The sequence below is a fragment of the Brassica napus genome, chromosome A3 (assembly GCF_020379485.1).
Source record: "Brassica napus cultivar Da-Ae chromosome A3, Da-Ae, whole genome shotgun sequence".
NCBI classification, from domain to species: domain Eukaryota; kingdom Viridiplantae; phylum Streptophyta; class Magnoliopsida; order Brassicales; family Brassicaceae; genus Brassica; species Brassica napus.
The window spans coordinates 8,508,138-8,535,359 of record NC_063436.1 but is presented as its reverse complement, the minus strand read 5'-3'; the positions used below and the strand labels follow the sequence as shown (position 1 = coordinate 8,535,359).

The window sequence follows — 27,222 nt, the reverse complement described above, 5'->3', positions numbered from 1 at the left end:
CAAAGATAAATCAACTTCTGTCTATTCAAAGAAATTTGCTGGGTCTTTGCAAAGTGGATAATATCATATTGAATATTTGTTGGTTCAAAAGGGTTAAAGAAAACGGATTTAACTTGGAGATGTAGATGAGTTTTGAGATCCAAATTTTATCAAGTCAATGCTTTATTGGACCTTGTGTGGTCAAGCCGAAGCTATAATGATTTTATGGCAGAGATTCATAAGAGAAGAAAGAGAAATAAGTCTTCATCTGTAGAGAAAGATTGGGTGATTCAGATGATCCAGCTGCTATCATCCTTCTTCAACTTGGATTCCTCAGACCAAGTTTGCTCTACACGTTCCCACACCAACCCTTCACCTTCCTGCACATTCCACAAACATACAATCATCAACTAAACTCCAAAAGCTGCTCTTATAACATCATCATACCTTTGCGGTGAACTTGACAGTGGTTGTGCAGCCTCTGCGTTCTTCCCCTGCAATAGAAACTGGTCTTAGATTCTCATGAGTTTTTGAGTTATATAGATGACGCAAGAGAGTTACCACTCTGTTCCCATTTATCAAGCTTTACTATCCATGTCCCATGAGCGCTCTCTGTTGCCAAGACTTGATCTACCCAAACCCGAAACTTCTTCCCTTGCTTGTCTCCATGGTACTTACGCAGCTCATCAATGGTATCAACCAGAGACTTTTCAGCACCAGATGGATGGACAAACACACCTCCAGGATGCTGATACAAAAAGGCAAATATGTTATCCCACTGCAAATACATTTATCTAAATTTCTATTTACATACTCACACATGAAGCCTTGAGGCTAGCTATGTACGCCTCACTGTTCTCAACCTCACCACGTCTCCACCTCTCATAAAACAAGAAAAACTTCACAACCTCATGACCAGGGTTCACATTCTCATCAGCCTTGCACTCCAAGAAGTCAGAGACATCTCTCGGAGAAAGGCTTGGACCAAGCTTGAACTCACCAATGGCCTGTATAATCCCACCAGCACACCTCTCCTTCGCATGGATCACCTTCGGGTTGTCCTTCGCATTCTCAGCGTGCCACTTCAACAGCTCCTCCTGAGCATTGCTCACCATGACGCCGTAAACATCAGGAACGCTAAAGAGCTCAGCATCGTTCCCAGAGTCTCCACAAGCGAGAGTGTTCACAGGGAGTTTCCCTTCGCTCTTGAGCTTCTTGAGGAGGTAAGCAAGCGCTTGTCCCTTCCCAGCACCTTGTGGTAATATATCCAAATCCATACCTCCGCTGTAGATTATCTTCACATCCAACTGAAAAACAAACCACCACAAAACAGAACGGTAAACTCTAGTTGTTGCTATTACAACATAATCAAAAGCAAAACCTCACCCCACGTTTCTCCAACCGCTGTGAAAGCTCTTTAGTCACTTCATGTGCCTTACTCTTGTCAACGTAAAAGCTAACCTTGTGTGGCCTCTGCTCAGTTTCCGCCTACATACAGTAATCACACACTCTGAGCCATTGTACTAATGAAGAGTTACATTGCAAAAAGATATATACTTTTACCTGAAGAGTTAACTCAGAGAAGTTACCGGTCTCTTCTTTAACAACACCCAAGTCCCATTTGTTATTCAAGGTATCAACCCAACCATTATCAGGAACCATGGAGTTACCATAAGTAATCTCAGTGCCAACAGACATGATGGTGACGTCAGGGGTTAACAAAGGCTTCTCCTTTCTTAGTTCTTTGTAAAGAGTCGGTGATCTTCCGGTGGAGAAGACAAGAAGAGAGTCATGGCGATAAGCGTGTTCCCACAGTGAATTGAATCTTAACAGAGAGAGGTTCTCAGGGTCATGATGATCAACCTGCAAACACACATGACACAGATCAATAAAGACAAAACCTTTACTTGTTGATTGTAAAAAAAGGTGAAGGAAAGGTTAAAGCTTTCACCATGGTGTGATCAAGATCGGAGACAATCATGAGACGAGCAGGAGATGTTAGCCGCTCCATGATTACTCTGTAAGAACACCACTAAACTAGAACAGATTATGATCTATGGTGATTCAACGCATGAGAATCACACGCTCATTGGTGAGGTTGTAAGTTCGATTCACAGGAAAATCAGAAAATAAAAACGAAAATGAAGAGGAGGAAGAGAGAGAGTGAACAACGTACCACAAGAGAATAAAGATTCACCACAAAATTGAGATGGAGTTCGTGCTGTCCTTTCGATTGCTTTTAAAATAGAAATATTATTTTCGATTAAAGATTTGTAATATAAAAAAAATAGAGCCAAATTTTACTAAACCTACACGTCTACATATCTGACGGCTGTCAGCAGTCTACGCAATATTCTTTTTAATATTAATTAATTAAGTAAATACACTTTACTAATCTCCCCCACTGGCAACAGATCATCATCCCCTATACTATATTTGCAAAATGATTTTGACACATGTTTTTCTATAATCATTTTTACAAAAACAATGATGACATGACTAACAAGATTAATGACATGACTTATAGTTAATATGACATGGATAATCACATTTATTATTAACATATATTTTTGGTAAATTTTATAGAATATGGCAATAACTAATACATTACATTTAATGTTGATTTATATTTTTGGTAAACTTCTTAAAATATGGTAATAATTCATAAATCATCACTAAAATAAATATATTGAAATATGCATTATAATTTCAAAATACATTATTTAATTGTATTTTTATAATTATACAATTTTTATTACTAATATTTTCAAAAAATTTTACATCTTTTTAAAAATATTAATAAATTGTTAATCGTAATTTCATTAGTTTCTTTTAGATATCTACAAATTTTATAAATATTATTTAGTTATAATTTTTAATAACTATACAATTTTTATATGATTTTTAGTAATTTTATACAAGTTGATTTAATACATTTAACCAAAATAAATAGATAAATTTTTTATCTAAGATTTGAATTTTAAACATATTACATATATATTATTAAATGTAATTTAAAATAAACAAAATTATTTTTTTGCTTATTTTATGCTTAAATAATCAAATTTATATTAAATATTAGTCAAAAATAACAAAATATATAATATTAATAAATTTCATTTTAAATATAGTTTAATTTTTAAAAAATTTATCACTGCACATGGTGTAGAAAAACACCTAGTTAGCCTATAAACACCTATTTTCTCGTTTTTAATTAACCAATAGAACAATCAAGATTTTCTTATTTTAAAAATAAAAATTTCAAATAAAAGCATTGTAGATTGTCAAGTGCAAGTTCAAGAATCTTAGAGATGCCTTTCGGACATAGATGCAGGAAATTTTTAGCAATTGGATACAACAAAAAGTTTCTAAACCGATTACTTACAAGACATGAAATTTGAACAACACTAATCATAAAAGGAGTTGACCTTATGATGATGTCACTTGTCCTCTTTGGGGTCAAACCAGAAGATGACCCCCATTATTCTTCACGGATTTTTTTTGTCGCTTGACACCAAACTCTTGTGCCAAAAGAAGTTATTAATAAATCCTACTATTCACATATTTTATGGAGTATTAATATGGATATATGATCAGGATCAAACGACCGTTTTTTACTGGTTAATTAGCAATATAAACAGTTTTCTTACATCTTTGTCATCTCAAAATGACATTAAGGTTCACGCGCGATCACTGATGGCGCATGAAAGTCTATAGGGTTTGTTGTTCTTGTGAGTTACTGTTTATGTGCTCATTCTCGTTAGACCTCAATCTCAAAGAGAAAGAACTAACTTTGTTAAGGATTAACCTACTAATTAATCATTGAGCACTTGGGTTTTTTTTGTGAATGTTTCCGGTCACAGTTAGATTTTGACATGTTGTGAAGACAATTTGAGTCGAGGAAAGCAATAATGCTGACAGTGTTCTCGTGATCTTGAGACTAGTTCTACAGCATTTCCACTGGTCCTTACTATTCCACCTAGTTCTTGTTTTTTTTTTGTTGGCTTTGTGTAATGATGCGATTTATATATATGTTCTTTTACAAAAATTTTGTTAGGAACCTGAACCCATTGACTAGGAGTCTGGGACTTGTATTGCAAAAATATTGGGTCTGGACTGGCATAGTGGACATTTACAAGCAAGCTTATGACAGTAATTTAAGTTTATTGCTCTGCAGGCACTGAATTGAGATCCCCAAGTATGTCGACACTGTAAAAATATAAGCCTAAGCTTGATGCTTTGGTGAGGATTACCATCGAAACTCTAGATTGTAAACACGTGAATATTATTACAGTGTAGTTAGCTTGAGAAAGAAATAGTTCATGTCCAAGAGATTAGCATAAGTAATGTCCAATTAATTGTTTAATAAAGTTTGATTATATCAACAAGGAGGTAACCTCATATATTACATGGTTGTGTTTTTTGAGTCTCACCAGAAAACTGAAATGAAGTTGGATGATGAAATCCGCAACGACTACTGGAGATACTGACCGTTACTTATTACTTCCAAACCACATTATTGCTCTTAAACTGTAGCTATGAAGTACAGAAGTGGCATGAAACCTACAGTTTGGTTCCGCGGGTTCTACCGTCCGGACACATCGGTGATAGTGACATTGTTGTTAGAGGCTTCAGAGGACTCAGCTTCTGAAACACCGTTCCTCGACACAAAAGCAGGGTGTCTCGGTTCTGGAATGTCTGCAACCTCGCTGCTGAGCATCGAGCATACTGTAGCAACACTTGGCCTACGGTTAGCAGCTTCTTGCACACACAAAAGTCCAATGTGAACGCATTTTCTTATCTCTTTCTCAAATAATGTGTCAAAGATCTCAGGATCTACAAGACCACTAATCTCCCCTTCCTTCCACATTGACCATGCCTACACGTCAGACAAAACTTTCAAGAGAACTGTCACTTAAGTAGAGTTAGGAGAGAGAGAGAGAGAGAGGCAGAGACTCACACAAGCTAGAAGACTCGAGCTTGAGTTTCTTCTTCCACTGACAAACTCTAAGAGTATCACACCTAAGCTGAACACATCAGACTTCTCTGAGAACTGTCCTCTCATTGCATACTCCGGTGACATATAGCCGCTGGATTATAAAAACAATTATCACTTTTTAGGACATGTTTATGTAAGAAGGTGTAACGTATGGAGTTAACTAGAGTATTTCCAATATAAAACTTCATTTTAAAAATGGAGTAACTCCATAATAGAGTTGAGTTTACTCCAACTCTATTTCTAAAAATGAAGTGAAAAATAGAGAAATAAATAAAAAATAAAATAATTATTCCATTTATGAAGTGGGGTTGGAGATACTCTTACTATGTTCCAACGACCCTATGGGTCTTTGCTTCATCTTCATTCCCTGAGAAAATCTTAGCCAACCCGAAGTCAGATATTTTGGGAATCAGATTCTCATCTAACAAGATGTTGCTAGCTTTTAGATCTCTGTGAATGATTCTCAGCCTAGAATCTCTGTGAAGGTACAGAAGACCTCTACATATTCCATTTATAATGTCAAACCTCGTCTTCCAGTCAAGAAGCTTTGCCTTAGTTGGGTCTGAACAACAACAACAACAACACATTAATTAGCTTTCTGTTAACTCAGCTTGTGTTAGTTAACATTAGAACATAGTTTTGAAAACAAAAACAATATTACCAAATAGATAATAGTCTAAGCTTTTGTTTGGCATGAACTCATAGACTAACATCCTTTCTTCTCCTGCAATGCAGCAACCAAGTAGTTTCACCAGGTTCCTGTGTTGCAACTTAGAAATCACAACCACTTCGTTAACAAGCTCCTCAAGGCCTTGTCCAGATGCTTGTGACAGTCTCTTCACTGCAATCTCTTGTCCTTCTTGTAACTTCCCCTGCAAGCAACACAGAAACATGTCAAAGAGTTCTTGGAGTCTGACATAAACTGTAAGAGTCATACTTACTTTGTAAACAGGACCAAACCCTCCTTGTCCGAGCTTATTACTCAGAGAGAAATTATCAGTCGCTGCAGCTAACACTTGAAACTCAAACAATGGTAGCTCTTTCATCTTTCCTTTACCCCCACCAGCTAAAGCTTCTACTCTCTCAAATATCTCCTCTGCTTCTGTTCCTCCGTTCTTTCTCCCTGAGAACAAAACCGAATCCAAAACATAAAATGTCTAATGCTTATAAGAAGAAAACATATATAGTTCAGTTAAACTCTGACCTCTTCTCTTTTTGACAATCCTTTGTACTAAAAGACCACAAGCTGCCACAACAAAAACACCACTTGCCAATGATGTACAGATGATAACCGGCCTTCTGTCCGGCTTTTCAGAATGTGCAAGACGGATATAAAGATCCATTCCACCACCAGATAGATCCTGTGAATCAACTAAGCTTACGTTCCAAGTCATGCAACCATAACCTAAACCATGAGCAAAAGCTATACAAGAACATGTCTGCAAACAAGTCCTTAAGCATTCTGGTTCACTAGCTTCCGATCTTCTTGCAAAGTCAGGCAGTTTCACTCGTCTAAGCCTCATAAACCCATCAGCAGAACTCCCATTACTGTTCTGTCTTTCACACTGCAAAGGCGCCTTTCTTATGCATCCACCACTAGAGTTTCCAGTGTTCCATGCTATGAAGTTACTTGGCTTAAACCCTTTAAAGCAAGAACAAGGAGGCGTTTTCAGGGGACTGCAAGTAGCGAACTGACCACATCTTCTGTAAACATCACATTCAGTTGCCGGAACTTGGTCTCCGACCGTCCAGTTTCTCTTAGCTTCACTCCAATCTCTCCTGATCACTGATCCTTTATAGTCCAAGTAGAAGTGTCTTAACGTCGAGTCATTAGCAAATGACATGGTGACTGTTCCATTAGTATCATCGTTAACTATGAATCTATAGAGAAAGACTCCTGTATACTTATCCGGTAGACCGTTAAACATCTGACCATTCCACGGTCCACTGCGCCACACGGTAGCATTGTTGTGCTTCACAATGTGGATCTCTGGATATGCAGCAAGAACGAATGCAGCAGTGTAGCTTCCAGGGGAAGGATCTGAAGGTGTTTTCCAAGAAGTTATTGTGATGTTCCCTCCTCCTGTTCTTGCGTTTGTACCAACCAACATATTTGGCAACCAAGAATCAGTTGGATACTCGAAACTCTCCCAAAGATATGCATCGGTATTAGCATCTTTCATCACGAGGTTCCCTGAATCCAGAAGCTCAGCGAGGACTGTAGAATTGGCAGGAGCTTGAGTAGAGAGGTTAGTTGACCATAGAAGACGCCTGTGACCATCCGTGACTACGAGGTTTCCATCTTCAGATACAGAGATAACTCCAGAGGAGTCATTGATCGGCTTATCTTTGTTAGCAACCCATATCACAGTTTGTACAGGAATGCTGTTATACCATATACCAGCATACCTACTTGTGGAGTTAACAGGGCTGAAGAAACCGAACCTGAACGTGCCTAAGCTGGAGAGTATGGTCTCAGTATCACTGAGGTTGCCAGAAAAGAATGTTCTCTCATGAGCCATACTGACATTTAAGAAGAAGCAAGACAGTAAAAGAACAAGAACAAAGGGACTCATTGCTTTGTTTTCTTAATATTTTCTTTCCTAGAAAGAAACTAAACACAATAGATCTAAATGTAGCATGATGTTATAATTAAATGTAGCATTCAAGACTCATAGGTGTACCGGTGTGGTGATTGGTGAGGATTAAATTCTCATGAGAAGAGTCCAAGTATTGTTACTGTCCAGTGTCCTGTGACACTGTTCTATGAAGTCGTCGTTACAGTCAAACAATCAACCTTGGAACCAAAGTTTTATAATGAGTGGATGAAACCGTCTTTGATACACAACAAAACAATTAACCTTTTTTTGTTTTTGTCAAAATTTGCAAAAGTAGCATTTAACAAAAGAGGTGTATCTGTGGCTTAACCTGTCCCCCCAAAAAAGCAAAGTAAAAGCCCATTAGCAAAGCTTCTTCTGACCAAGCTGATCAGCCATTACAACTTCCTCGTTCTTCTGCATAGCTTTCTTGGCCAGCTCATAGCCAGCAAAGTTCATGGCACCAAGAGGAGCCACCCAGAAGAACCTCGGGACTGCTCCTTTGAACAAACCAAGCGGTCCCTCCTGGCGCAGAATCGAGATAGCAACCATAGACATTGAGATGGGTCTCCCTGGTGTTGCAGTCATCATTCTCGTCTTCATCACATCAAATGGCGTTGTCACAACTGCTGCTATACCTCCTGACACCGCCCCAACCGCTATTGTCTCCCATGCCTCCAGTTCTCTTCCCAGTGCTTGCGCCACCATCTACAAAAAACCCACACAAACTTATCATCTCGGCTTTTAATGACCCTTTTGATTATCTCATCATCTGGATTATGTTACCTTTTTGGACTCTGCATACAGTCCCATGCCAACAACGTATAGTGGAACTTCACGGCAAAGAGTTGCGCCTGTCCCACGGAAGAAACCCCCTGGACCGTCTTGCTTCCACGTCCCTACAATGGCTTCCCCTACATTGTTAAACATGCCAGCTTGCAACCTCTGCTTCAACACCTCACATGGAATCCGCACAGCCGTGCCTAATAGCGTGCTGCAGAATGAAGCAATCGATTGAACCTGCATCAAAATGCCCAACATTTCTTATTCAGTACAGAACACTTACTAAACCAAGCAATTAAGAGATCTCGTAGCTCTAGCAGCAGCAGGTATTCATTACTGTCGCCAGATATTTTGCATAACTACTAGTACTTTATGAGAAATGAGATGCCACTAATAGTGAGCATACCATGAGACAAAAACAATTAAGGAAAAACTATATAAACTTGAAGTACAAAATTGGAATCTTGACAAAACCAGCCAAAAAAGTGAGTACAGTGATGATCATCACCTGAATTTCTGGGAGATTGGGAGCAAAATTGATCAACACAAGTTTACTTGCTTCGAATATTCCTGTCCGCAGGCCATGGCTACAGCAATGAAAGAGAGAATAAGACACACTGGAAACAAAATTTAACTAGTAGAAAGTCAAATTATCCTTTGAGTTGAAACAATTAAAAAAGACCTTGAAAATTGTCCAAGAATTGCTGGAATAGAACCCTTGTATACTCCTCGGACACCAATCTCTGGAAGCTTTGCTATTACTTCAGGAAATGACAAGGTTGATGCTTGCACACGTGTCTGGCAACAAAAGTGAATAATGAAACCACCAAACCAAGAAACCATCAAACATATTCAGCTGCAAAGGTAACAAGAGGACTCACCTTGATTGTGTCAATCGGATGCATAAGGGAAGTGGAGAGAGCAGAGGCAAGTCCTCCCGCTAATGCAGATTTTAGAACATCTCCAGCAGGCAAGGCCACAGGGGGTGCAACAGCAACAACCGTCGCCGCTTCAAACCAGATGTTACTATACAAGAAAACAATACCACCAATCATCATTTGTAGTACAACAAAACAAAAACATCAAATCTTGTTCTACAAACAAAGAATTATGCTTACCGAGGATCATCCTGTAACCGCTCATACGGCAGCAAAACCATGAAATTACGGAAATGTCCATAAGAGATAGACTCTTCAGTATCAGCCATCAAGAACCTCATCATGGCAATAGCATTCTCTTCATTAGCAGGAAGCCCTGCGTTATTCAGCGACGCCAATATCTCACTCTTCTGAAGAGTACCGGACTTGGTCAAACAGAGAGAAGTATAGGCACGGAGGATGGTCGGCTCCTTCTGTTCCATCAAGGACAAAAACTGCTTCCAACCAAACGATTTCGAGAAGAGATGACTCCTCGCTCGTCTCATAAAATCCTTGGCGTATCTTCTTGGCAACTTTCTTCTCCTCATTGCAATCTCCAGATCTTCCAAAGTCACTTTGCCATCACCATCTCTATCTAACTCTTCAAAGAATCTCCTGCCTTCAGACTCGGTGTATCTGAAAAAGTCCTGAACAGAGATAAGTTTCTTCTTGTCCGGATGATCTCCTGAAGGTCGTCCTAACTGAGGCAAAAGCTCGATAAGTTCTGTCAACGAAATAGTAGACAGTGTGGACTTCAAGCGCTCTACGTTAGACAAAGGTATACTCAATAGTCCACTAGCCAGACTCTGCCGAGAATCAACAGCACTTTCCTCCTTACTACCAGCAGTACTTTCATCACCGTCTTCGCTCACGGGAGATGTCAAGCCAACTATACCTGACGCCACGTCTCCAACTCTAGCAAACATCAAGTTCCCGAGGAACCCATTCACATCGAGCTTTCTAGCGTCCCATATGTTAAAGACAAGAGGACTAGCTTCCTTGGAACTGTCCTGCACAAACTGGTCTAGCTTCTGGAGATTCTGAGCTAGCATTTCGATGACGAAACCCATTGCGCATTCAATCGAAAAGGGGTTTCCTTCCTTTTCTACAGACTTAGCCTTTGATCTAAGGTTGTGTCTACGTGAATGCAAGAGACTGCTCTCATCTCTGTGAACCCTCTTCTTGAAGGGAATGGGAAAAGCATGGGCAAAGCCACTAACCAACAAAGACCAAGTCATTGCGAACTTAAAGCAGTTCGTACAAGAACCATCATCATCTTCTTTCTCCAAGAACTTGTCTTTCTTCTTCTTCTTGACCAATCCATTTCCACGGCTCAGCTTCACGTTCGCTAGATTAGGTGAAAACATGCCAAAGAGTGACTTCACAGGGATCTTTACAGACAAACCTTTCTTCTGAACACTGTTTACATTGTCCTCAGACTCTGGACAAATACAAACCCGCTTCTTCCTGTTTCTTCCCAAACGAAAGTCCTTCTCTTTGCTTACCCAACAGCTCTCGATGTCTCTCGCAGCCTTTTTAACCCCAAGCTCGATGGGAAGAAGAGCATCTTTCACCACTTGGATTGAATTGAATATGGTCTCGATAGGATCGTTCCCTGACACCATTGCGTCACCGCAACATCCAATGGGTCAGCAGAAAATCGAATCAAGAACACGAACTCGTCAACCCTAAGAACAAAAACGGACGAATCAGATGTCAAAGAGTATCTGAAGGAGGCGGAAATGGATAAAGATGGGAGCTTTAAGGCTTTTAAACGTAGATGCTGAGAGTGAGAGAGAGAGAGAGAGAGCAGATATGGTGGGAGTGGGAAGAGGCGAGCATGAAAGGATGATGAACAGAGTTTTTAAAGGTTGAAGCTTTTGTGTTTACCATTTACTTTCCTTCTTTCTCTTACAAAAAGAAAAATTAAAAAGAATTTCGAAGAAGATAATTAATATTTAATGTTATACGATTTCGCACGTAATGGATAAGTCATGTCCAGATCTCGTATTATAATAACTTTTTAGCGAATAAACAAAAATAAATTGAAATTAAAATCACTCGAAACTAATAAGCAACTAAAATTTAAATGATTCGAAATGCTTTACACCATCATTATTAAATATTTTTAACTTATTTCTCATTTAAAAAAAAAATCAAACATAACTTTAACCTCGATTTCTTAAATTCTAAAAATACTCTAATAAAATATCAATACATTTATTTTTTGCATTATAAAGATTTAATTAAAAAATCTTAATAATAATGTCCTTATATTATTATGTTTTTCAGAAGAATTAAAAAAAAAGTTTTGTGGAGGGAGTTGCTAATAGGGGGAATGAATGGATAGAGGTTGACGTAAGATGTTGCTGGAGCCTCGCGACACGTGGACTTATGTTTTCCATTAATGGATTTATTTATGAAAAAAGACAAAAACCCTTCTGCTTAGAAGTTTGTTGTTGTTATGTTACGTCACAAAGAGACCACAAAGCAAACAAAGATTTTGAGTCTTTTATGTCGCTAAGAGACCACAAAGCCAATGGTCTGCGTACAATCTCCACTTTAACAATGCATTGCTATAAGCCTATAACAAAGACAGAGATGATTCTAGTGGAGCATCAAAAGGGGGATCCGCTGCCTTTGGTTTTGCCGAGCATGACGTCTTTAGCTTCATTGATCTTAGAGGCCAAGAAATGGCTACCACCTGCATCTGGATGGTTTGCAACCATCACTTTCCTGTGTGCTTCCTTCACCTTCTCGGCCGGAACATTCTCCCTGTGTGTTGTTTTCAATCACAAACACACACATTTTAAAAACAATGTACACTTTCCTCAATGAAACCATTGCTAAATGCAAAGCAAATTGATCACACAAAAGCTTTCACCTGATGCCAAGAATAAGAGCAGCTTCTCTTTTGGTCATGGTAGGCTGGAAACCTCCTTCATAGAATTTCTTGATTTTGGGCCGTGGTGGCCTAGCCTTGAAGGCTTGCCAAGCTTGGATACCATATCTACCAGCAAGTGCAGTCGCAGCTACCGCAACTCCCGCCAAAAATGGTGTAGCCTGATGTACCAACACACATAACCAAATCATCCATTCGTATATGATAACACACAACAATTGGAATTAATCAAATAAGGGATCAAGGACATACACACATAGGCATTAATGAAAGAAGGTTAAACTAAGAAGTATATAGCAAATTATGGCTTCTATGGTAGCTTAACTCAAACCAAACAGACTCACTTCCTTACAAATGGAAAAAGAAGAGACAAGACAATGCCAAACTCATGACTTTTTCAAAGATTTTATGGATCGTTTCCTATTAAAGAAAGAGAATAACTAATCGAATCAGTTTAACAATATCCTGAAAAATCATTACCTAATTAAAATGAAAGGCCAATTGATTTTCACAAAACTGGTGTGAACATTAAAATCAGATTTTCACAAACTTGTTTACCTTTATAGATCTGAGCTAGTTGATATACGAACACAACAAAGTGGACAAAATTAGTTATCTCGTTAAGTGTTATCTCTTACTAGAATAAAGGTTTTATAGACAAACTCAAAAAGTACATTCAATATAATATTTTTGCTTTTCAGGCAGAAGTAGAAGGATAAATAGAAAAATCAAAAGCGTGATAATTGGTGGTGGAGTTAACCATCTACACTGTGTCTTTTGCCTGGTGGTGCTGGAAAAAAAATGCAGAAACCATCTATAGCAACTGATAACAGTTTGGTAAAAAGAATTGAATGTCTTCTATCTGAAGTACCTAAGTTATTTCAGTCAACATTCAATTTTTATTATCAAAATGTTACTAGTTGCTATTGATGGTTTCTGTCTTTTTTCCAGCACCACCAGAACATGGTGAAAGACAGTACCGATCCACCACCGATTACCAAACCTATGATTTTTCCAGTTATCATTGTAAGCTGTCTGAAAAAACAAAATATCATATCAAAAGTATTTTTTTTTTTTTTGAGTTTGTCTATGGAAACCTAATTCTACTACGAGATGACACTTACAAAGATAACTACTTTCCACTTTGACCTATATCAAGTAGCTCATATCTAGCATTAAGAAGACACAAGACTTGAACAGACCATGAGCACCAGCCAGATCGGCTCAACTGTAAACTAAGTTGATGAAATGAAACCGCAGATGGCAAAACTGGTAATTAACGGAAACGGATGAACGGGAGAGAGTAGTGATCGGAATTACCATTCAGGAGGCTGGGATCCTTCGTTTCATCCACAGATTTACTTGGATCCGATTTTTTTCCAGAGTTAGATTTGCCAAAGGCGTCAGTGACGAAGACTCACACCGGTGCCGTCAGAGCTCTTCGATCATTCTATCTAAAATTAAATCAATAGCAGAAAACCGGTTTTTAACCCAACCGGGTTTGTAGATAGGATGTTGGGCTACTGGGCCGCCCCGTTGTGACTCAGTTCAAATGCTAAAGCCATGTTTTGTATTTATTAAATATCGAATTAAATTATGTAAACTCTTAATTAAATTATGTAAACTCTTGTGACTGATTGAGTTATATTTAGTTTATTTATTAAATAATTTTTTAAGAAAAATAACAATTTTCTTAATATTTGTGTTTTTAGCTAAAAATAACTTGCACTTTATTCATAGTCCACAGAACTAAAAGTGTTGCAAACCCAACAAAAAGAGAGTATAATATCAAGAAAAGGAAAATGTAATCTCTGGGATCATCACAAGTTCTTGAAAGCAGAGTCATGTGCATCCTTTGGAGGAGTGAGCCTAGCCAACAACGCCTTGTTAGGACAGTGCTCCGCATCCACAAAGTAGTAATTCCCTTCCGCCTTGAAGCTCACAAACGGCCTCTGCGTGTCTGGATAACGTACGTCCGAAAACTTCAGCGTCTTCGGCGCAAACGTGGCAAGCCAAGTCATCATCTCGACCTCAAACGTGTCTGAACCAGGCTGCCACCTCAGCTTGTGAACGTAAGGGCTAACGAACCAGTGTAGCGCAGCGGTTGTGGAAGCGCTGAGGAAGATCACGGTGGAGGCAACCGCGCCTTTCATGATGACGTTGAGCCCCGGCGAGGTCATGAACGTGATGACTGGGCCGAGGGAAACGGAGAGGCAGCAGGTGGAGAGCGAGAGGAGTTTCACTTTCTTTATGGTTGATGAGATTGGGCCGTAGTAAACCACGCCGCCTCCGCCGTTGTCTTCTTCTTCTTTCTTCTCTTGTGGTCCGATGCTGATCTTGTGCTCATCATCATCATCGTTAGTCTTTGCTCCAGATGATGCCCAGCTTCTCTGGTTAAAGGAAGAAACCTCAGGGAATCTGACCTTAGGTATCACTGATGATGACGATGATGGTGACCATGTCCCTGCTATGGACCGACCATATCCTGAAAAAAAACAGATCATCAAGTAAGAATGCTGAGCTTGATGAATCAGTACCATTCGTCTACTTAAGATCTAAAGCTCGACCTGATCCAGTGATCTTTTGAAAGATAGAGACACAACAAGCTCACCAAGACAATATATTGTCTCAACAAGTACTTGTCTGCTAAGACTCAAAATGCTTCAACAGAGCTGAAAAAAATCCTAACTTTTTTTTTTAATTTTTCAACTCAATAGCAATTTTTATTGAATTGGGTCAGTTAAAAGGAAAGAACTTTCGATATAAAATCGAAAAAGGGGAAGCAGACAAGGAGGGCTGTTTTAGAATTCGGACACAAAACCCATAAAGACAAGTAGCAGCCGTGTCTACTACAGAACAGTATAGAGGAGAGATAAAGAACCTGTATTATTGAAGGTGGAGGAAGAGAGACGCCGAGATTGGGAACGAATCAGGTGAATCAGAGCCGATCTTCCCATCGCCGTTTCTGTTGCTCGATTTGCTGGAATCAGGTTCCCAAAATGAATGAATCTTGTAGGGTTTTAGAGTCGCTTTTGTTATGTTTGGTGCAAGTTAAATCTAAAGAGTATATTTTTCGGTGGTCCAGCGGCGAGAGTTTCTCGCTGTGATGCACAGGTCCCGTGTTCGAAGAACAGTGAGATACGTTTTGTTTCTTTTTTTCTTTTCCGCCTTCAATACCTTCTGGCTTGAGTATTATATTTTCTTCGTTCGTTTTTTTTGTTACTAATTCTTCTGTATTTATAAATAATAATAACTGTTGTCAAAAAAAAAAATAATAATAATAACTTTAAATTCGTGGTTATCTAAGTGACAAAAAAGTCAGTAGCATGAATTTCCAAAATATATATATAATTATTAGAATTCAAACAAATAGTGGCATATTGGTTCTTTTTTTGTTTTACCTATTTCTTGCCTTGTAGTCTAAAGTTATTTTTAACATCTTCGTTTATTTCATTTAATAGAGTAGATTGATTGATTCTTTTTTTTAAAACTAGATTGATTGATTCTTTTGATGTCAAAAGGATGAAAAAAGAGTAAATTTAACATGGTGGGCAGATGTTTTTTTGTCAAAATGCTAAAATACTTTTTAAATATATTTTTAGTTCACCCACATTGACCTATTTTCATGTATATAATAGAAGGCATATGCAAATGCCATTTCATCACTAAATTTTCAAAATAGCGAATGATTCTGTTGTTGTGCAGCTGTTAGAACATAGAATATTGTCTCTCTTATCTTTGATCAAATTGTATATCTTTCTTATAATTTAATCTTACATAAAATAGTACACGGATATCAAACTCTAATACATGAAAATGCTTCCAATCCCAAGTCCGCAAATCCTTCGCTCATAAAACATATAGTTTAGAGGCCCCATTCCCTACAAAAATAAACAAAATTGTTCATACATAAAGTAGTAGTTGTGGAAATGTTCTATACTTCTATGTATTGCATAATCCTGAATCATGTAGATTAACTAGAAGTATAGAAGGTATGATAGTCAGGGTAGCAAAAAAGGTTTATAAAACATACTTGGCTTTATCACCAAACCAGTTGTAGACCGACTTGGCTGTAGAGGAGACCGTATCGGCGGCAGGACCGGCATGTTCATTGAAGAAGTTGGTAACGTCGTTCGTGGCTGTGTCTACCCTCTGTCCAACCGTTGGTGCTGCTTCCTCAGCCGAAACCAACACCGAGTTCATAGACATAAGCAACATCAACGACAACACCAAAGCTACCTTCTTCTCCATCTTGTCCCCAAAACGTAAAAGTTCAGAAATATTTTGGTTTTGGACAATCTAAGTCTATATATATACTTAAGGGAACAATTCTTCTAAAAATAAGTTACAATGCCCTTGCGTCTATATATAACTTGCCCTTTTCTGTCCACGTCTATATATAACTATTGGTTTTGGCGAGGTTATGATTTTGATAAATGAAGTTAAGATTTCAAAGTTGGATGGTCATCCATCCCTAATTATATCCATGGGTGAGTTGAAGTTCCGTTTTGGTCATTAATTAAACAACTACAACTCCAAAATAGATTTGGTTGTTAAAAACTAACTAAGGTAAACCCTATAAGTCATAGGCTGGGTCGATTTTGGCAACAATCGGATGAAACATTTGTTTTGGTCCCCAAATTTAGCCCTCATAAGATTGATATTTATGCTAAGATTATATATTGTGGTGTCTAGTTTAGATGTGCCCAGTCCAAAACGTTCTCATAATCTAGAAAAATATGTTTATGTTACTTTAAAAAAACACATTTGGCAGAATTGTAAATTATAGAGTTCAGAAATATTATGGTTTTGATTGAACAGTATATATCCGGCTGTTCTATTTTCACATTTGCTCGGCTAGAGAATAGTCCATATAGACTCGTGATCAAACAACAATCTGGATTATTATTATTGTGCAAATGAGATCGTGAAAGTATAACAGACGGTATACACATTGAAAGACAGAGAGAGTGAGTAAAAAGCACACCACAATTATTCAACACAAGCAGGATTAGTCCAAGACCAGTATGAACCATGGCCTTCACCACAGTGAGCTTTGCCTGGCTTTGTTTCCCCCATACAAACGAAAGAGACCAAAAGCTGAGATGCAAGAGATCATAACCATACCAATGCTAGCAAGCAAAGCGGTCGCAATCCCTTCACCCACTTGGTTACAGAACTTCCCATACATTGTGCATATCTTCATCCATTGAAGCTCTGGCTCACCCAGCTTCGCAAAGGCTGCAGACTGCGCCGCTGCTCCAACGCTAGCCACAGTCAAGTAAGCTACGGCCTGCTTACACATAGTGACATAGATAACAAAGGTCATTAACAAATCTACTTACACATAGATAACAGAGGTCAAAATGGTCAATACAAAGACCAAGTCAGTTTCATTGTTTTCATTTATGAGGACCCATCTGACATCATTACCATTCTAATTTAGCTCTATGTACTTTGTTAGCTCTCTGTACTTATTTAAGACAAAAACTTTTTTTTTAAAGACAAAAGTTGAAGATTGTAGCCCACAATACCGTTAAACTATTGTATGTACCCTACCAAACAAATAAATCTCAACCACACAATAGATTTCTCAACAGCTCAGGCACCGAAATTTTTTGGCTCGTCCTTAGCATTCACTGACCGGACCCACAAACTTACATCAAGCACACGACTTTCAGAAACACTCAATAGTCAACGGGACCAAGCAAGAACAGAGACTGACCTGGTCACCGGAGAAAATGGCCCAAGCCAGGGGCTTACTGAACAAAACGCGTCCTTTCATCATACCCACCACGCAACGAACCCCATGCACCAAGGAATAAGCGGCTGCTATGCCATTGACGACCACCAATAACCTGAAACTCAGAGAAAACACTAATGCGAACTCTATACAATATGGAACCGATCAAACTGTTGGGTCTGACATGAGCTTACACAAGAGCCTTCATGTCGGTGTACTTGGCCTTCTTCTGGATGGTGAAAACCTCTTTGACTTGTGTGTCTGTAGCAACGAGAATGGCGGAGATGAGAGCGAGGGCACCCACCAAACACCTCAGAATCAGCTCCGTGAGTCTCACTTTGCGATCGTTCAACTTCATTGGGGCTCCAGCGACGTTCCCGGGACTGACTCCAACTCCTAAGTAACTCATCTTTATCGCTAATTATTTATGTAAACTGACAGAAAGTTAGTGAGAACTCAGAAGACATTTCAGATACAGTACATTGGTTTGTCGCTGGCTCCTTCTTGTTGCTTTTAAAGCACTCTTTACAGAACACCGTGTAAAAGCAACTAGTTGCTTAAAAAAAAAGAAAAAAATTACATTAATTGTAACATTAAAGGTGTAGAGTTGAAATCATTTTTATCTATATAGATTAGTGGTACCCGTGAGTCCACCAACCCTATCCCTAAACGTAGTTTTTTTTTTTTTTTTGTAACAACCCTAAAAGTAGTTTATTAATCATTTGCACGTAGTGTTTGATTGTTTTGTGTTCACCAGTTTTATTTTGTGGTATTAAGCAATGTTTTATAGGAGTAATAAACTGGTTTGTTTGGTTTTCAAAACACTGGTTTTTAACTTTTAAGTACACGAATTCATATGAAATTAAAAAATTAAGGGTTTTGGAACTTGAGTAGTGATGAAAAATACTAAAAAGTGAAGGAAGGTGCTAGGTCAGTCTAGGTGACGTAGGAGACAAGTTCTTGAAACTCCCCCACGGAGCCAAAACCATTTGCTGCCCATCCCTAGTGCCCTACACGTATCTTTAAGATATTAAATTAAGATTTTGGATTGTATATGATATGGAAATGAAGTGATAAACGAAATGGGCGTTAGAGGTTAGAGCATTTAAGTGCACGCGATTATTAAATTGTAAGATGGAGAGGGAGAGATGAAAGTGATATATGAGAGTCGGCTTCTTTATTTTTTCTAGGAAACGTTGAAGGAGGAGAACGAAGATTCATCGTGTCCAATCAAATTATTAATTATATGAAGATTCCGCAATAGACTCTTCTTTGATGTAACACCATTTGCATGTTCATTAGAGATCTCAAACTGAGTATTAAAATAATTAAAGTGGACTAAGAGATAATTAATGCCTCTAGCAAAAAAATGAAGCTACCATCACTTGATTTTGTTTAAACAGTTCTCATGTGTAATATTTAGGAGCTTAGTTATCAAGAAAACTGAACGAAACCATGTATTTAAGAAAAGAAATGGAGTTACCAAAAGTGGGTGTGAAATGAACAATACTGGAAATGAGTAACGAGGCATGCAACGTATTTGATTGTGGGGTTGGTGAACGATGGAAGTGGTGTGGTGTTGTATGCGGTTGGTTAAAAGTTAGTTCTTGTGTAATCATGGTTCTCTATTTCAGCACCGCCCTACCGACTAATGGTGCCTAACTCATTGTCACTTTTTTAATTGTAAGCTCACCAAAGATGTGTAGTTAAACACTGATCTATTTTTCTTTTTCTTTGACATAGGTGTGTAACACTGTAAGTGTAATGTGTAACTAACTATCTGTGTTTTTGAATAGTCACAACTATGATGTTCCATCAACTTTTTCCTACACAGGCTACGAGCTTATATGGATTGTATGAGCAAGCCCTAGTACGCAGATGGTATCAATGGTTTCTCTCTCTCAAGTTTCAAAGAAGGAGAATGAGTCAAGTGTATGCAAAACAGACTTCTTATACCAACCTACATCTTTATATATTATTTCCATGACCATCATTTATCATCTTTAATCCAAGCCAAGGCACACTAGAGGAAAGATTCAACTATCATACGAGAGTGTGATGAAACAACATAGACCTATATGTGATTTTCAAAAATAAATTACTGTTTTGCTTTGGTGTATATCAAACTGATTACGAATTCAAAAATACCTCAAAAGCTTATAACAAAGTCAAAGCCATCTTCCCTCCTCTCCAAAGGCAGACACAAGACAATCTCAATCTTTATAGGGCATGTCCGGTCTGATGGTTCAACGTGCAACCCACTCAATTAAATCAACGAAAACACTATTGGGCTGTAGTTGTGCTATTCTGTATCCATTATGGCCCTTTAACCGACTTAAGGCCCGTATTACTAGGACGTTAAGAATCGAATCTCTAGGGCTTCCAACATCTATTGTATATATAGAACACATTACGAACCTTCTTCATCCTCATCGATTCTTCTCCATCAATCTTCTCTTACTCATCAGTAGTTAAAGTTTATTCTCCCTGTTAGTTATAAGTGGTTTTGTTATTCTGTTTTTTTTACTTGGTTATGATTATTGATAGTGACGTGATTTCTCTCCAAGAAATCTAATACTTATGAAGGAGCATTCTTGAGTACTGTGATTGCATAATCCACAAGTATACGTCACAAAGCAAATGTGTAAACCGAGGACGTTGTAGGAGCCTCACGGCTTACTCCGTCTGAGGTGTAGGGCTCTCATATACCCATTGCTTTGCGGAGCGGCGTCGCTGCTTTTACCGTTTGGGCCGGCCATGAGATCTATATTTATTTTTTATTCTTGAAATTTGAATTAGGGTTTAGAGCCAATGAGGAGATCAGATTATAAAAAGAACACCATCTTTCGGGACTGATTGTTTATTTGATGATACTTCTGCAATTCTGAGGCTTTATTGTTTCTTATTACATTAGTGTTTAAGTTAGTTAGACAATTAGTGTTTTGTTTTGTTAGAGACTATAGAGGCAGTGATGATTGAGAATGTCATGCACCACTCTGATTTTGTGCTGATAACTATCTCTACCCATATTTTATCTGAGCCTTTTTTTTTTAGAAATTTTATTTGAATTTTGTATAGAGAAAGGTTTAATAATAATTTTTGTAAAAAAAAAAAGGTTTAATAATAACCAAATGACGGTCATTATTAATGATTTGACCTTGATGCGGACTGTATATTTTTTTTGATGATAACTTTTGGTTCCTGATGGTTATTAGTTATTACCCTTTTTTTAATTCTGTTTTAGTTATTTTTGTTTATGTTTTGTTATTGTTTCAATCTACGTTTTTGATAAGAGTTGAATTGTATCTTTCGGATTGATTGTATAGTGTTGCAATCTTTTGTCTTTGTGCTTTATTAGGCAATGCTGGTTGTTGAATCGAGTCCAAATTTCTCTGTGGTTTGTTGGTTTGTCATCATCATTCGTCATTGCAAGACCGATCGGTTTAATGCTTATTTATCTTATTTGTAACATTGTGAGTTTTTAATAATAACATATCCTTCAATTTGAATGCCTGATTTGTCGGCACTTTGTAGATTGCTTGATTATGTAATAAAAAATACTCTAATTTTAGGCAACCTTATAATAAGGATTGACGATTTTGCTCCAACAGAGCCTATGATCAGATAAAGTATTTTTTAATCAAAAACAAACGAAATGTAAAGGTTCGAGATAGAGCCGTTGGAAGACATGTTATGTATCCTTTGTGGTTTTATATCTAGACAACAAACAGTGGTTCAAGTTCAATAAGGGCTAATTTCCCGCAGCAAGTTCAAGTTGGAGTAAAATCTGATTATATACCATCTCGTGATAGTATCTCGTATGTTCACATGTTTGAAGTTCTTTTCATCTCTCGCCGGAAAGTTTTAGGGGTTATTATTCCCCTTTTCCCGGCTTAGCTCGCTTTAACGTTTTGACCCTTGTTTGAATCCCAAGTCCATTCTACTTTTTGTTTTCATCCCCAATGTTTCTGTAAAATTGTATTTTGACATATTATTTTATAAAATTGTTCACCTGAGCCCCATTTTTTTGTAGGCAAATTGGCTTTTAAAACTATGATGGGCCTTATTTACTTATTTTGATGTCGCTAATGGGGCCTTGCATTAACATTGAATTTTCATTTTGTTGAGAGACGAACATTATTGTTAGCCTGTTTACGTATCCATCATGTATTAGATCATATGGAGACTCAATTTGAATATCATTTAATTTTAATTTAATGATTTCAAATTAAAATATCATTAAACTAAAAAAAATTTAAATCAATAAGAAAAATATAGGTAAGCAATTGGGGTTTAGACAGGTTATGAAAAGTTCTGTTTTGTGATACCTTCGCTTGATATCTTATTTTGACGTCATAGTATGTGTATATATAACCAAATTTGTAACTTAAATTTGTTATTTTTTTTTATAATACACTCTCTCCGTTCTTAAAAGATAACATATTAAGAAAATATAATAAGTGTTGCTAATAAATGTATATTTTTTTTGTATTTACCTATTTCACATAATTCTAAATCAATAGTATTTTAAAATATACAGTTATTTTTTTTAAAGGTTTACTTTATAAAAATTGTTATAAAATTTCAAACATACATATTTTTGAAACAATTTTTTTAAAGAATGGAGGAGTATAAATGTATCAAACAAACATTCTTGTCATGGGGTACTTTTATTAGTTGCTCTTTGCGCAGAGATATGTTTGTACATTAACTTTTTAATAAAAAAAATAAACTTTACAATAATTCGATAATTTGTTTGTGTTTATTGCTTGGTTCTACAATAGATAAATCATAAATATTTCAGCGGTATTTTTGTCTGTATTTCCAGCACCAACTTTTTGATTAAAAATTGATTGATTTCGACAGCAATCTATTATAGTCTGTCATATATGTATATATACAATTATATATATATATATATATGACATTCACATCTCAGTTGGGGCCTTAGAGTAAAATATTTAGGAAGATTATACATGTAAATTCAAACGTAAAACCTTAATTTGTATAACTTTTTATTTTATTTTTTCTTAAAAGAGGCATAAACAACCAATTCATTGTTCACAATGCATAATGATTATTAATTTTTTTTAATCATTTTTATTTGTTTTATCGGCTGATCAAATCGGTTTCAAAGAAATATATTTAATTTTTATATAGTAATTAATCCGAAATAGTACTACATGGCTCAGGTTTGAAATACCTTTGGACTAATGTCAGCGAATTTACTGATAGTTTGTTACGGTCCAAAATGTTAACCACTTTGATTTAAACTCAAATCTAGACTGTCCTGATAATTTAGTTTCAGGCATGAATCAAATTTAGGATCAACATAGATACAAGCCCAGATTCAAAATAATTAGACTAATTTACCATCACCTAGTTAATTCAGAAGATAGTTTTCATATTTTCAATATGATTATAGTCACTGTCGACCGTTATTCTAAATGACGAAAATAATACTCATAATTATCGAATATGTAAATACAGAGACCTGATAGAGACAAAATGTGTGGAAGCACTGTAGCCTAGTTGTTAAGGTTTAAAGACAAAATATGGAGATCCAAGTTTTAATTCCCGGAAAAAATAATTACGGAAGAAAATCTTACAATGGATTTCAACATGGTGCAAGTAAAACCGGTAAGTCGTGGATCGACGGTTCATGTGATGTAATTAGACGTAGATCTTCATAAAACAAATAGTATTATCGGTTGTCGAATCGCCTGTTTAATTTTTTATAATTATAATACCATAATAAATTAGCATTAAAAATAGAGACAAAATGTAGTTTTCCAATGAAAATTAGTTCCAACAAAAAGGACATTAGAGACATCACACGTATTAAAACAAATGGTCCAATGGGTCATTTTTTTCCCAACTTTATAGACTTAATGTTCAAAAAGAAAACTTTATAAGGGCCAAAATCTCACAGCAAAGAGGAGATAGCGAATCAATTTGGAAACTGGAAAATGACAGAATTTTGCCAAAAATGAAAAACTGGAGAATGACAGAAAGATTAAATAAAGAAATTCAATAGAAAAAATAACAAAATTTGTCCCTAGTGCTATTTTACCTCATTTTTCTCATTTTATTGTACTATTTGGGTGCTACTTTCTATCAAATAGTCAATTAAAGCATTTTAATGTAGTATTCTATTTTTTCTTTAAATATACATTTTAAAATAGAATTAAGTGATACTCTATTCTATTTTGGTTTGGAAAATAAAATAGGGTTGAAAATTTTTTATTTCAAAATAAATTGGAAATATAAAATATAATTAAAATGCCCTTATTACTGTTCGAGTTTATTCGCTATGAATTGAAATGCAAACTTATTTCTCTTTGATTAGATAGACACATCAATGTCACAGACAAAAATATCTTGATTTCTATTCATATGCCAGCTTTTATATTGGAGGAAAAAAGCAGTGTCAGACTTAAAAGTAAATTTAGTGGTCAGAAATGTACATCTGAAAAACTTTAGGGGAAATAAACAGTTGTAAGAAACAACAGGCCTACACACAAGAATGGGACTTTGTTACAAAACAAATAACATTTATAGCTTACATATCTTTAAGCAAAAAAAAAACTTACATATCACACATGCATTTACCCACGTAAAAGTTTTACAAAAAAAGAAATAAAAAGAGAAAAAAAAACAAATAATTATACTATTTGAATCAACAGGTGATTTTTCACCTCAAAAAGTTTCACATGACAAAAAAAAAACGAAACAAAGACCACACCGTCTTTGTTTTCTAGTAACTTCCCGAGAAGAAGGGTTCCTCGTAAGGGAAGGACTCCCAAAAGCCATCGTTTTTGTGGTTCACGTCGAGGAAGAGGTCCGGAAGGTCGGAGAACGCGTCATCGGCTGTTGAGGCCACAGCAGGAGGCGACAGTTCCGTGGCTCCGGTAGAAGGTGACGACGTCTCTATGTCCATATCAATGACTACTGAAGCTGCAGCCTCCGCTGCGGCTGCTTGGATGTCTTTAGGGTGGGCACTAGCCGGTCTAGGGAGGTGGTAGGCTAGCTCCGGGAAGTTGAGATGAGCAGAGTCACCTTTTATGGCTAAAGCCGCCACGTCGTGAGCACGAGCAGCCATCTCCGCCGTGGGGAAGGTACCAAGCCAGATTCTAGATTTCTTCTTTGGCTCTCTGATCTCCGAGACCCATTTTCCCCATTGCCTCATTCTCACCCCTCTAAAACTTTGATGCTTTGAAACATTAATCTTTTCATCATCATCAAGATCTTCTTTGACTCTTTTCTTCTTGATATTTTTATTATTATTCACTGCTCTCGCTGTGGCCTTGGCCTGAGGCCTTCTCCTGTAGTCATCAAGATGTGATTCCGAAGAAGATGAGTGATCCATCAAATGTTACGAAAGGGCTACTTTGGTGGGAAGATGTTTAGAGAGGGAAATATATTTTGTGTTTTTGATTTAGTGTGAGTAGAAAAGAGTCTGAGAAGAATAGGTGGATGTGGTTACAAAAAAGAATAGGTGGATGTAGTTGGTTATTATATACATCCAAATTAGAAATCAGAGTTTCTTTTTGTAGGCTATACCTAAAATGCATGTATACGTATTCAATACACATTTGGATTTCAATCTATACAAATGAAAAAACACTCTTTCTCTCTATATATATGTAGATACAATGGAACTCATATAACATTAATATGTTTGGAACCATTATATATATATGAGGCTATGAGCAAAAGAAAAAATAGAAAATGCTCGAATAGTTACTATTTATTTATAATCCGTTCCTAGAAGTTTGATTGATAAACATTTTTAGCCACAAAACTAAAAGAGATAACAATACAAATAACAGTGCATTTCAAAAAGGCAATTAATTAAGAGATGATGGTAATAGACAACAAATATGATAAGAGATGGTATGGTGGTATGTTAAATCACACTATAGTAGTATATGATACAAACTAAGGATAACTCCTAGTATCAGAATTCAGAAGTTAGAATGAGAATTTATTTAGGATGGATTTGGCCTTCATTTTTTGGTGATTCTATTTTCTTTTTTTTTCTTGGGATTAAATGTGATTCTAAGAACTTACTCCTCACAGCTAGCGTTTGCTATTTATTGGGCACCTAAACAATGCTATTTTAAACAATGCATTTAGAGCATTTCCAACCATTAGAAACTAGGTGGGATTCTAAAAAAATAAAAAAATAAATAACTAAATTTTCTATTTTTTTTAATTCTAAAATGCTAAATACAAGACATATAGAAAGTTAAAGTTTAGAAGTGGTTTTAAAAACATTTGTTTTAAAACCTTTCTTTACTCTTTTTTTTTTTTTTTCAAAGGTGAGATTCTAATTAAAGAACTCCAAAGGAGGTAGTCTTAGGACACCTGCATCGGCATAATTGAACTGAACTCTCTCCAAAAATAATTTAATATGATAACCAATAAGCAAGTGACAGCTGAGTGATGAGTTTTTCATCAGTTGGGTAAAGTCTCGATTTTTTTGTCTCTCACCTCATTTTCTTATTCTTTTTATTCAATCAGGCAAAAACCCATCTAGATGCTATACATTACTGTTGGCCTTGAAATCGCAAATTTCCTTTTCAATGGTGATTTTTTCATTTTCAATCTGTAAATTCATGAAATTAAAAATTGTAGCCGAATTAAATAGTTTTGCGTCGTCCCGTGCTATGCATGTATACGTACATGAAACTCGTACGTACATGCAGGGGCGAAGCCAGAACTTTTTTTCAAAGGGTGCACCATCTGTTAAAAAATAAAATATATGCTTACAGGAGTTTCGAACTCGCGACGTTGTGGGTGCACAATAGAATTACAACCATCTTTCCTAGCTTGTTTTTATAGAATTTCACATACTAAACACATAATATCAACAAACTTACGGGTGCACGTGCTCACTCTCTTCATGCACTGGCTTCGCCACTGCGTACATGCATATATAGATGTCACATGTCTATGCATGTACCTATGTATATGCATATATATCGAAAGAGTCAAGTCAAGCTTTGTTTACGTCTTTGGACTCTTGGGTTAAACAAGATCAATAGGCGCTGTCAAAAGTAATTTTAATTAGGGTGTCGCCGTAACTACTTTCACTACCAAGTACCAACCAACTAACATTTTCTTTAATAAAATGAATACGAGTGCATATTTGTTTGTTTGTTTTCAATGTTGGATGATCTAGATAGAAGACAACAACCTGTTAATTACAATATCACAACCAACAAATTGTATATGGAATAAAACTATATGTAACCAAAATATTTACTACCGAATTCTGTTATCAGATCAATTGATAA

At 36.6% G+C, this 27,222-nt stretch overlaps 8 protein-coding genes and 2 non-coding genes across 11 annotated transcripts; 2 read left to right on the top strand and 8 right to left on the bottom strand.

Moving 5' to 3' along the window:
• Window positions 1-41: 41 nt before the first annotated feature.
• LOC106437864 (probable sucrose-phosphatase 2) lies at window positions 42-2,230 on the bottom strand. Of its 2 annotated transcripts, none has more exons than XM_013878864.3 (8): window positions 2,156-2,230; window positions 1,931-2,011; window positions 1,543-1,842; window positions 1,366-1,467; window positions 798-1,286; window positions 541-727; window positions 427-473; window positions 42-359 (listed from the first exon to the last, which is right to left on the bottom strand). In XM_013878864.3, exons 2-8 carry the CDS (start codon window positions 1,988-1,990, stop codon window positions 270-272), a joined length of 1,275 nt encoding a protein of 424 aa, XP_013734318.1. In that variant the 5' UTR covers window positions 1,991-2,011; window positions 2,156-2,230; the 3' UTR covers window positions 42-269. The 2 variants fall into 2 exon arrangements, with proteins under 2 accessions (XP_013734318.1, XP_013734319.1); XM_013878865.3 differs by having other exon boundaries at window positions 1,931-1,997; window positions 2,156-2,228.
• A 2,013-nt stretch (window positions 2,231-4,243) lies between these two features.
• On the bottom strand, window positions 4,244-7,571 carry LOC106437861 (G-type lectin S-receptor-like serine/threonine-protein kinase At1g11300). Its single transcript, XM_013878859.3, has 6 exons — window positions 6,183-7,571; window positions 5,920-6,101; window positions 5,640-5,850; window positions 5,303-5,540; window positions 4,940-5,069; window positions 4,244-4,858 (listed from the first exon to the last, which is right to left on the bottom strand). Exons 1-6 carry the CDS (start codon window positions 7,552-7,554, stop codon window positions 4,565-4,567), a joined length of 2,427 nt encoding a protein of 808 aa, XP_013734313.2. The 5' UTR covers window positions 7,555-7,571; the 3' UTR covers window positions 4,244-4,564.
• A 199-nt stretch (window positions 7,572-7,770) lies between these two features.
• Window positions 7,771-11,195, bottom strand: LOC106437862 (mitochondrial substrate carrier family protein C-like). The gene is made up of 6 exons (XM_013878860.3): window positions 9,477-11,195; window positions 9,240-9,384; window positions 9,041-9,156; window positions 8,867-8,945; window positions 8,362-8,595; window positions 7,771-8,283 (listed from the first exon to the last, which is right to left on the bottom strand). The coding sequence occupies exons 1-6, from the start codon at window positions 10,898-10,900 to the stop codon at window positions 7,939-7,941; spliced, it is 2,343 nt and encodes a 780-aa protein (XP_013734314.2). The 5' UTR covers window positions 10,901-11,195; the 3' UTR covers window positions 7,771-7,938.
• Window positions 11,196-11,766: 571 nt separating this feature from the next.
• LOC106437866 (mitochondrial import inner membrane translocase subunit TIM14-1) lies at window positions 11,767-13,722 on the bottom strand. Its single transcript, XM_013878867.3, has 3 exons — window positions 13,498-13,722; window positions 12,160-12,338; window positions 11,767-12,050 (listed from the first exon to the last, which is right to left on the bottom strand). The coding sequence occupies exons 1-3, from the start codon at window positions 13,498-13,500 to the stop codon at window positions 11,894-11,896; spliced, it is 339 nt and encodes a 112-aa protein (XP_013734321.1). The 5' UTR covers window positions 13,501-13,722; the 3' UTR covers window positions 11,767-11,893.
• A 168-nt stretch (window positions 13,723-13,890) lies between these two features.
• Window positions 13,891-15,269, bottom strand: LOC106437860. The gene is made up of 2 exons (XM_048775435.1): window positions 15,059-15,269; window positions 13,891-14,662 (listed from the first exon to the last, which is right to left on the bottom strand). Exons 1-2 carry the CDS (start codon window positions 15,132-15,134, stop codon window positions 13,998-14,000), a joined length of 741 nt encoding a protein of 246 aa, XP_048631392.1. The 5' UTR covers window positions 15,135-15,269; the 3' UTR covers window positions 13,891-13,997.
• A 619-nt stretch (window positions 15,270-15,888) lies between these two features.
• Window positions 15,889-16,477, bottom strand: LOC106443499. Its single transcript, XM_013885061.3, has 2 exons — window positions 16,211-16,477; window positions 15,889-16,058 (listed from the first exon to the last, which is right to left on the bottom strand). The coding sequence occupies exons 1-2, from the start codon at window positions 16,426-16,428 to the stop codon at window positions 16,043-16,045; spliced, it is 234 nt and encodes a 77-aa protein (XP_013740515.1). The 5' UTR covers window positions 16,429-16,477; the 3' UTR covers window positions 15,889-16,042.
• A 585-nt stretch (window positions 16,478-17,062) lies between these two features.
• On the bottom strand, window positions 17,063-18,507 carry LOC106443498 (CASP-like protein 2B1). The gene is made up of 3 exons (XM_013885060.2): window positions 18,115-18,507; window positions 17,903-18,035; window positions 17,063-17,470 (listed from the first exon to the last, which is right to left on the bottom strand). The coding sequence occupies exons 1-3, from the start codon at window positions 18,327-18,329 to the stop codon at window positions 17,219-17,221; spliced, it is 600 nt and encodes a 199-aa protein (XP_013740514.1). The 5' UTR covers window positions 18,330-18,507; the 3' UTR covers window positions 17,063-17,218.
• Window positions 18,508-20,725: 2,218 nt separating this feature from the next.
• On the top strand, window positions 20,726-20,813 carry LOC125607699. The gene has a single exon (XR_007338770.1). It is a non-coding gene; the product is annotated as a small nucleolar RNA SNORD96 family (small nucleolar RNA).
• Window positions 20,814-20,883: 70 nt separating this feature from the next.
• LOC125607804 lies at window positions 20,884-20,963 on the top strand. Its single transcript, XR_007338870.1, has one exon. It is a non-coding gene; the product is annotated as a small nucleolar RNA Z221/R21b (small nucleolar RNA).
• Window positions 20,964-24,398: 3,435 nt separating this feature from the next.
• LOC106443497 (ethylene-responsive transcription factor ERF038) lies at window positions 24,399-25,955 on the bottom strand. Its single transcript, XM_013885059.3, has one exon. It carries the CDS (start codon window positions 25,287-25,289, stop codon window positions 24,678-24,680), a length of 612 nt encoding a protein of 203 aa, XP_013740513.1. The 5' UTR covers window positions 25,290-25,955; the 3' UTR covers window positions 24,399-24,677.
• Between the last annotated feature and the right edge of the window lie 1,267 nt (window positions 25,956-27,222).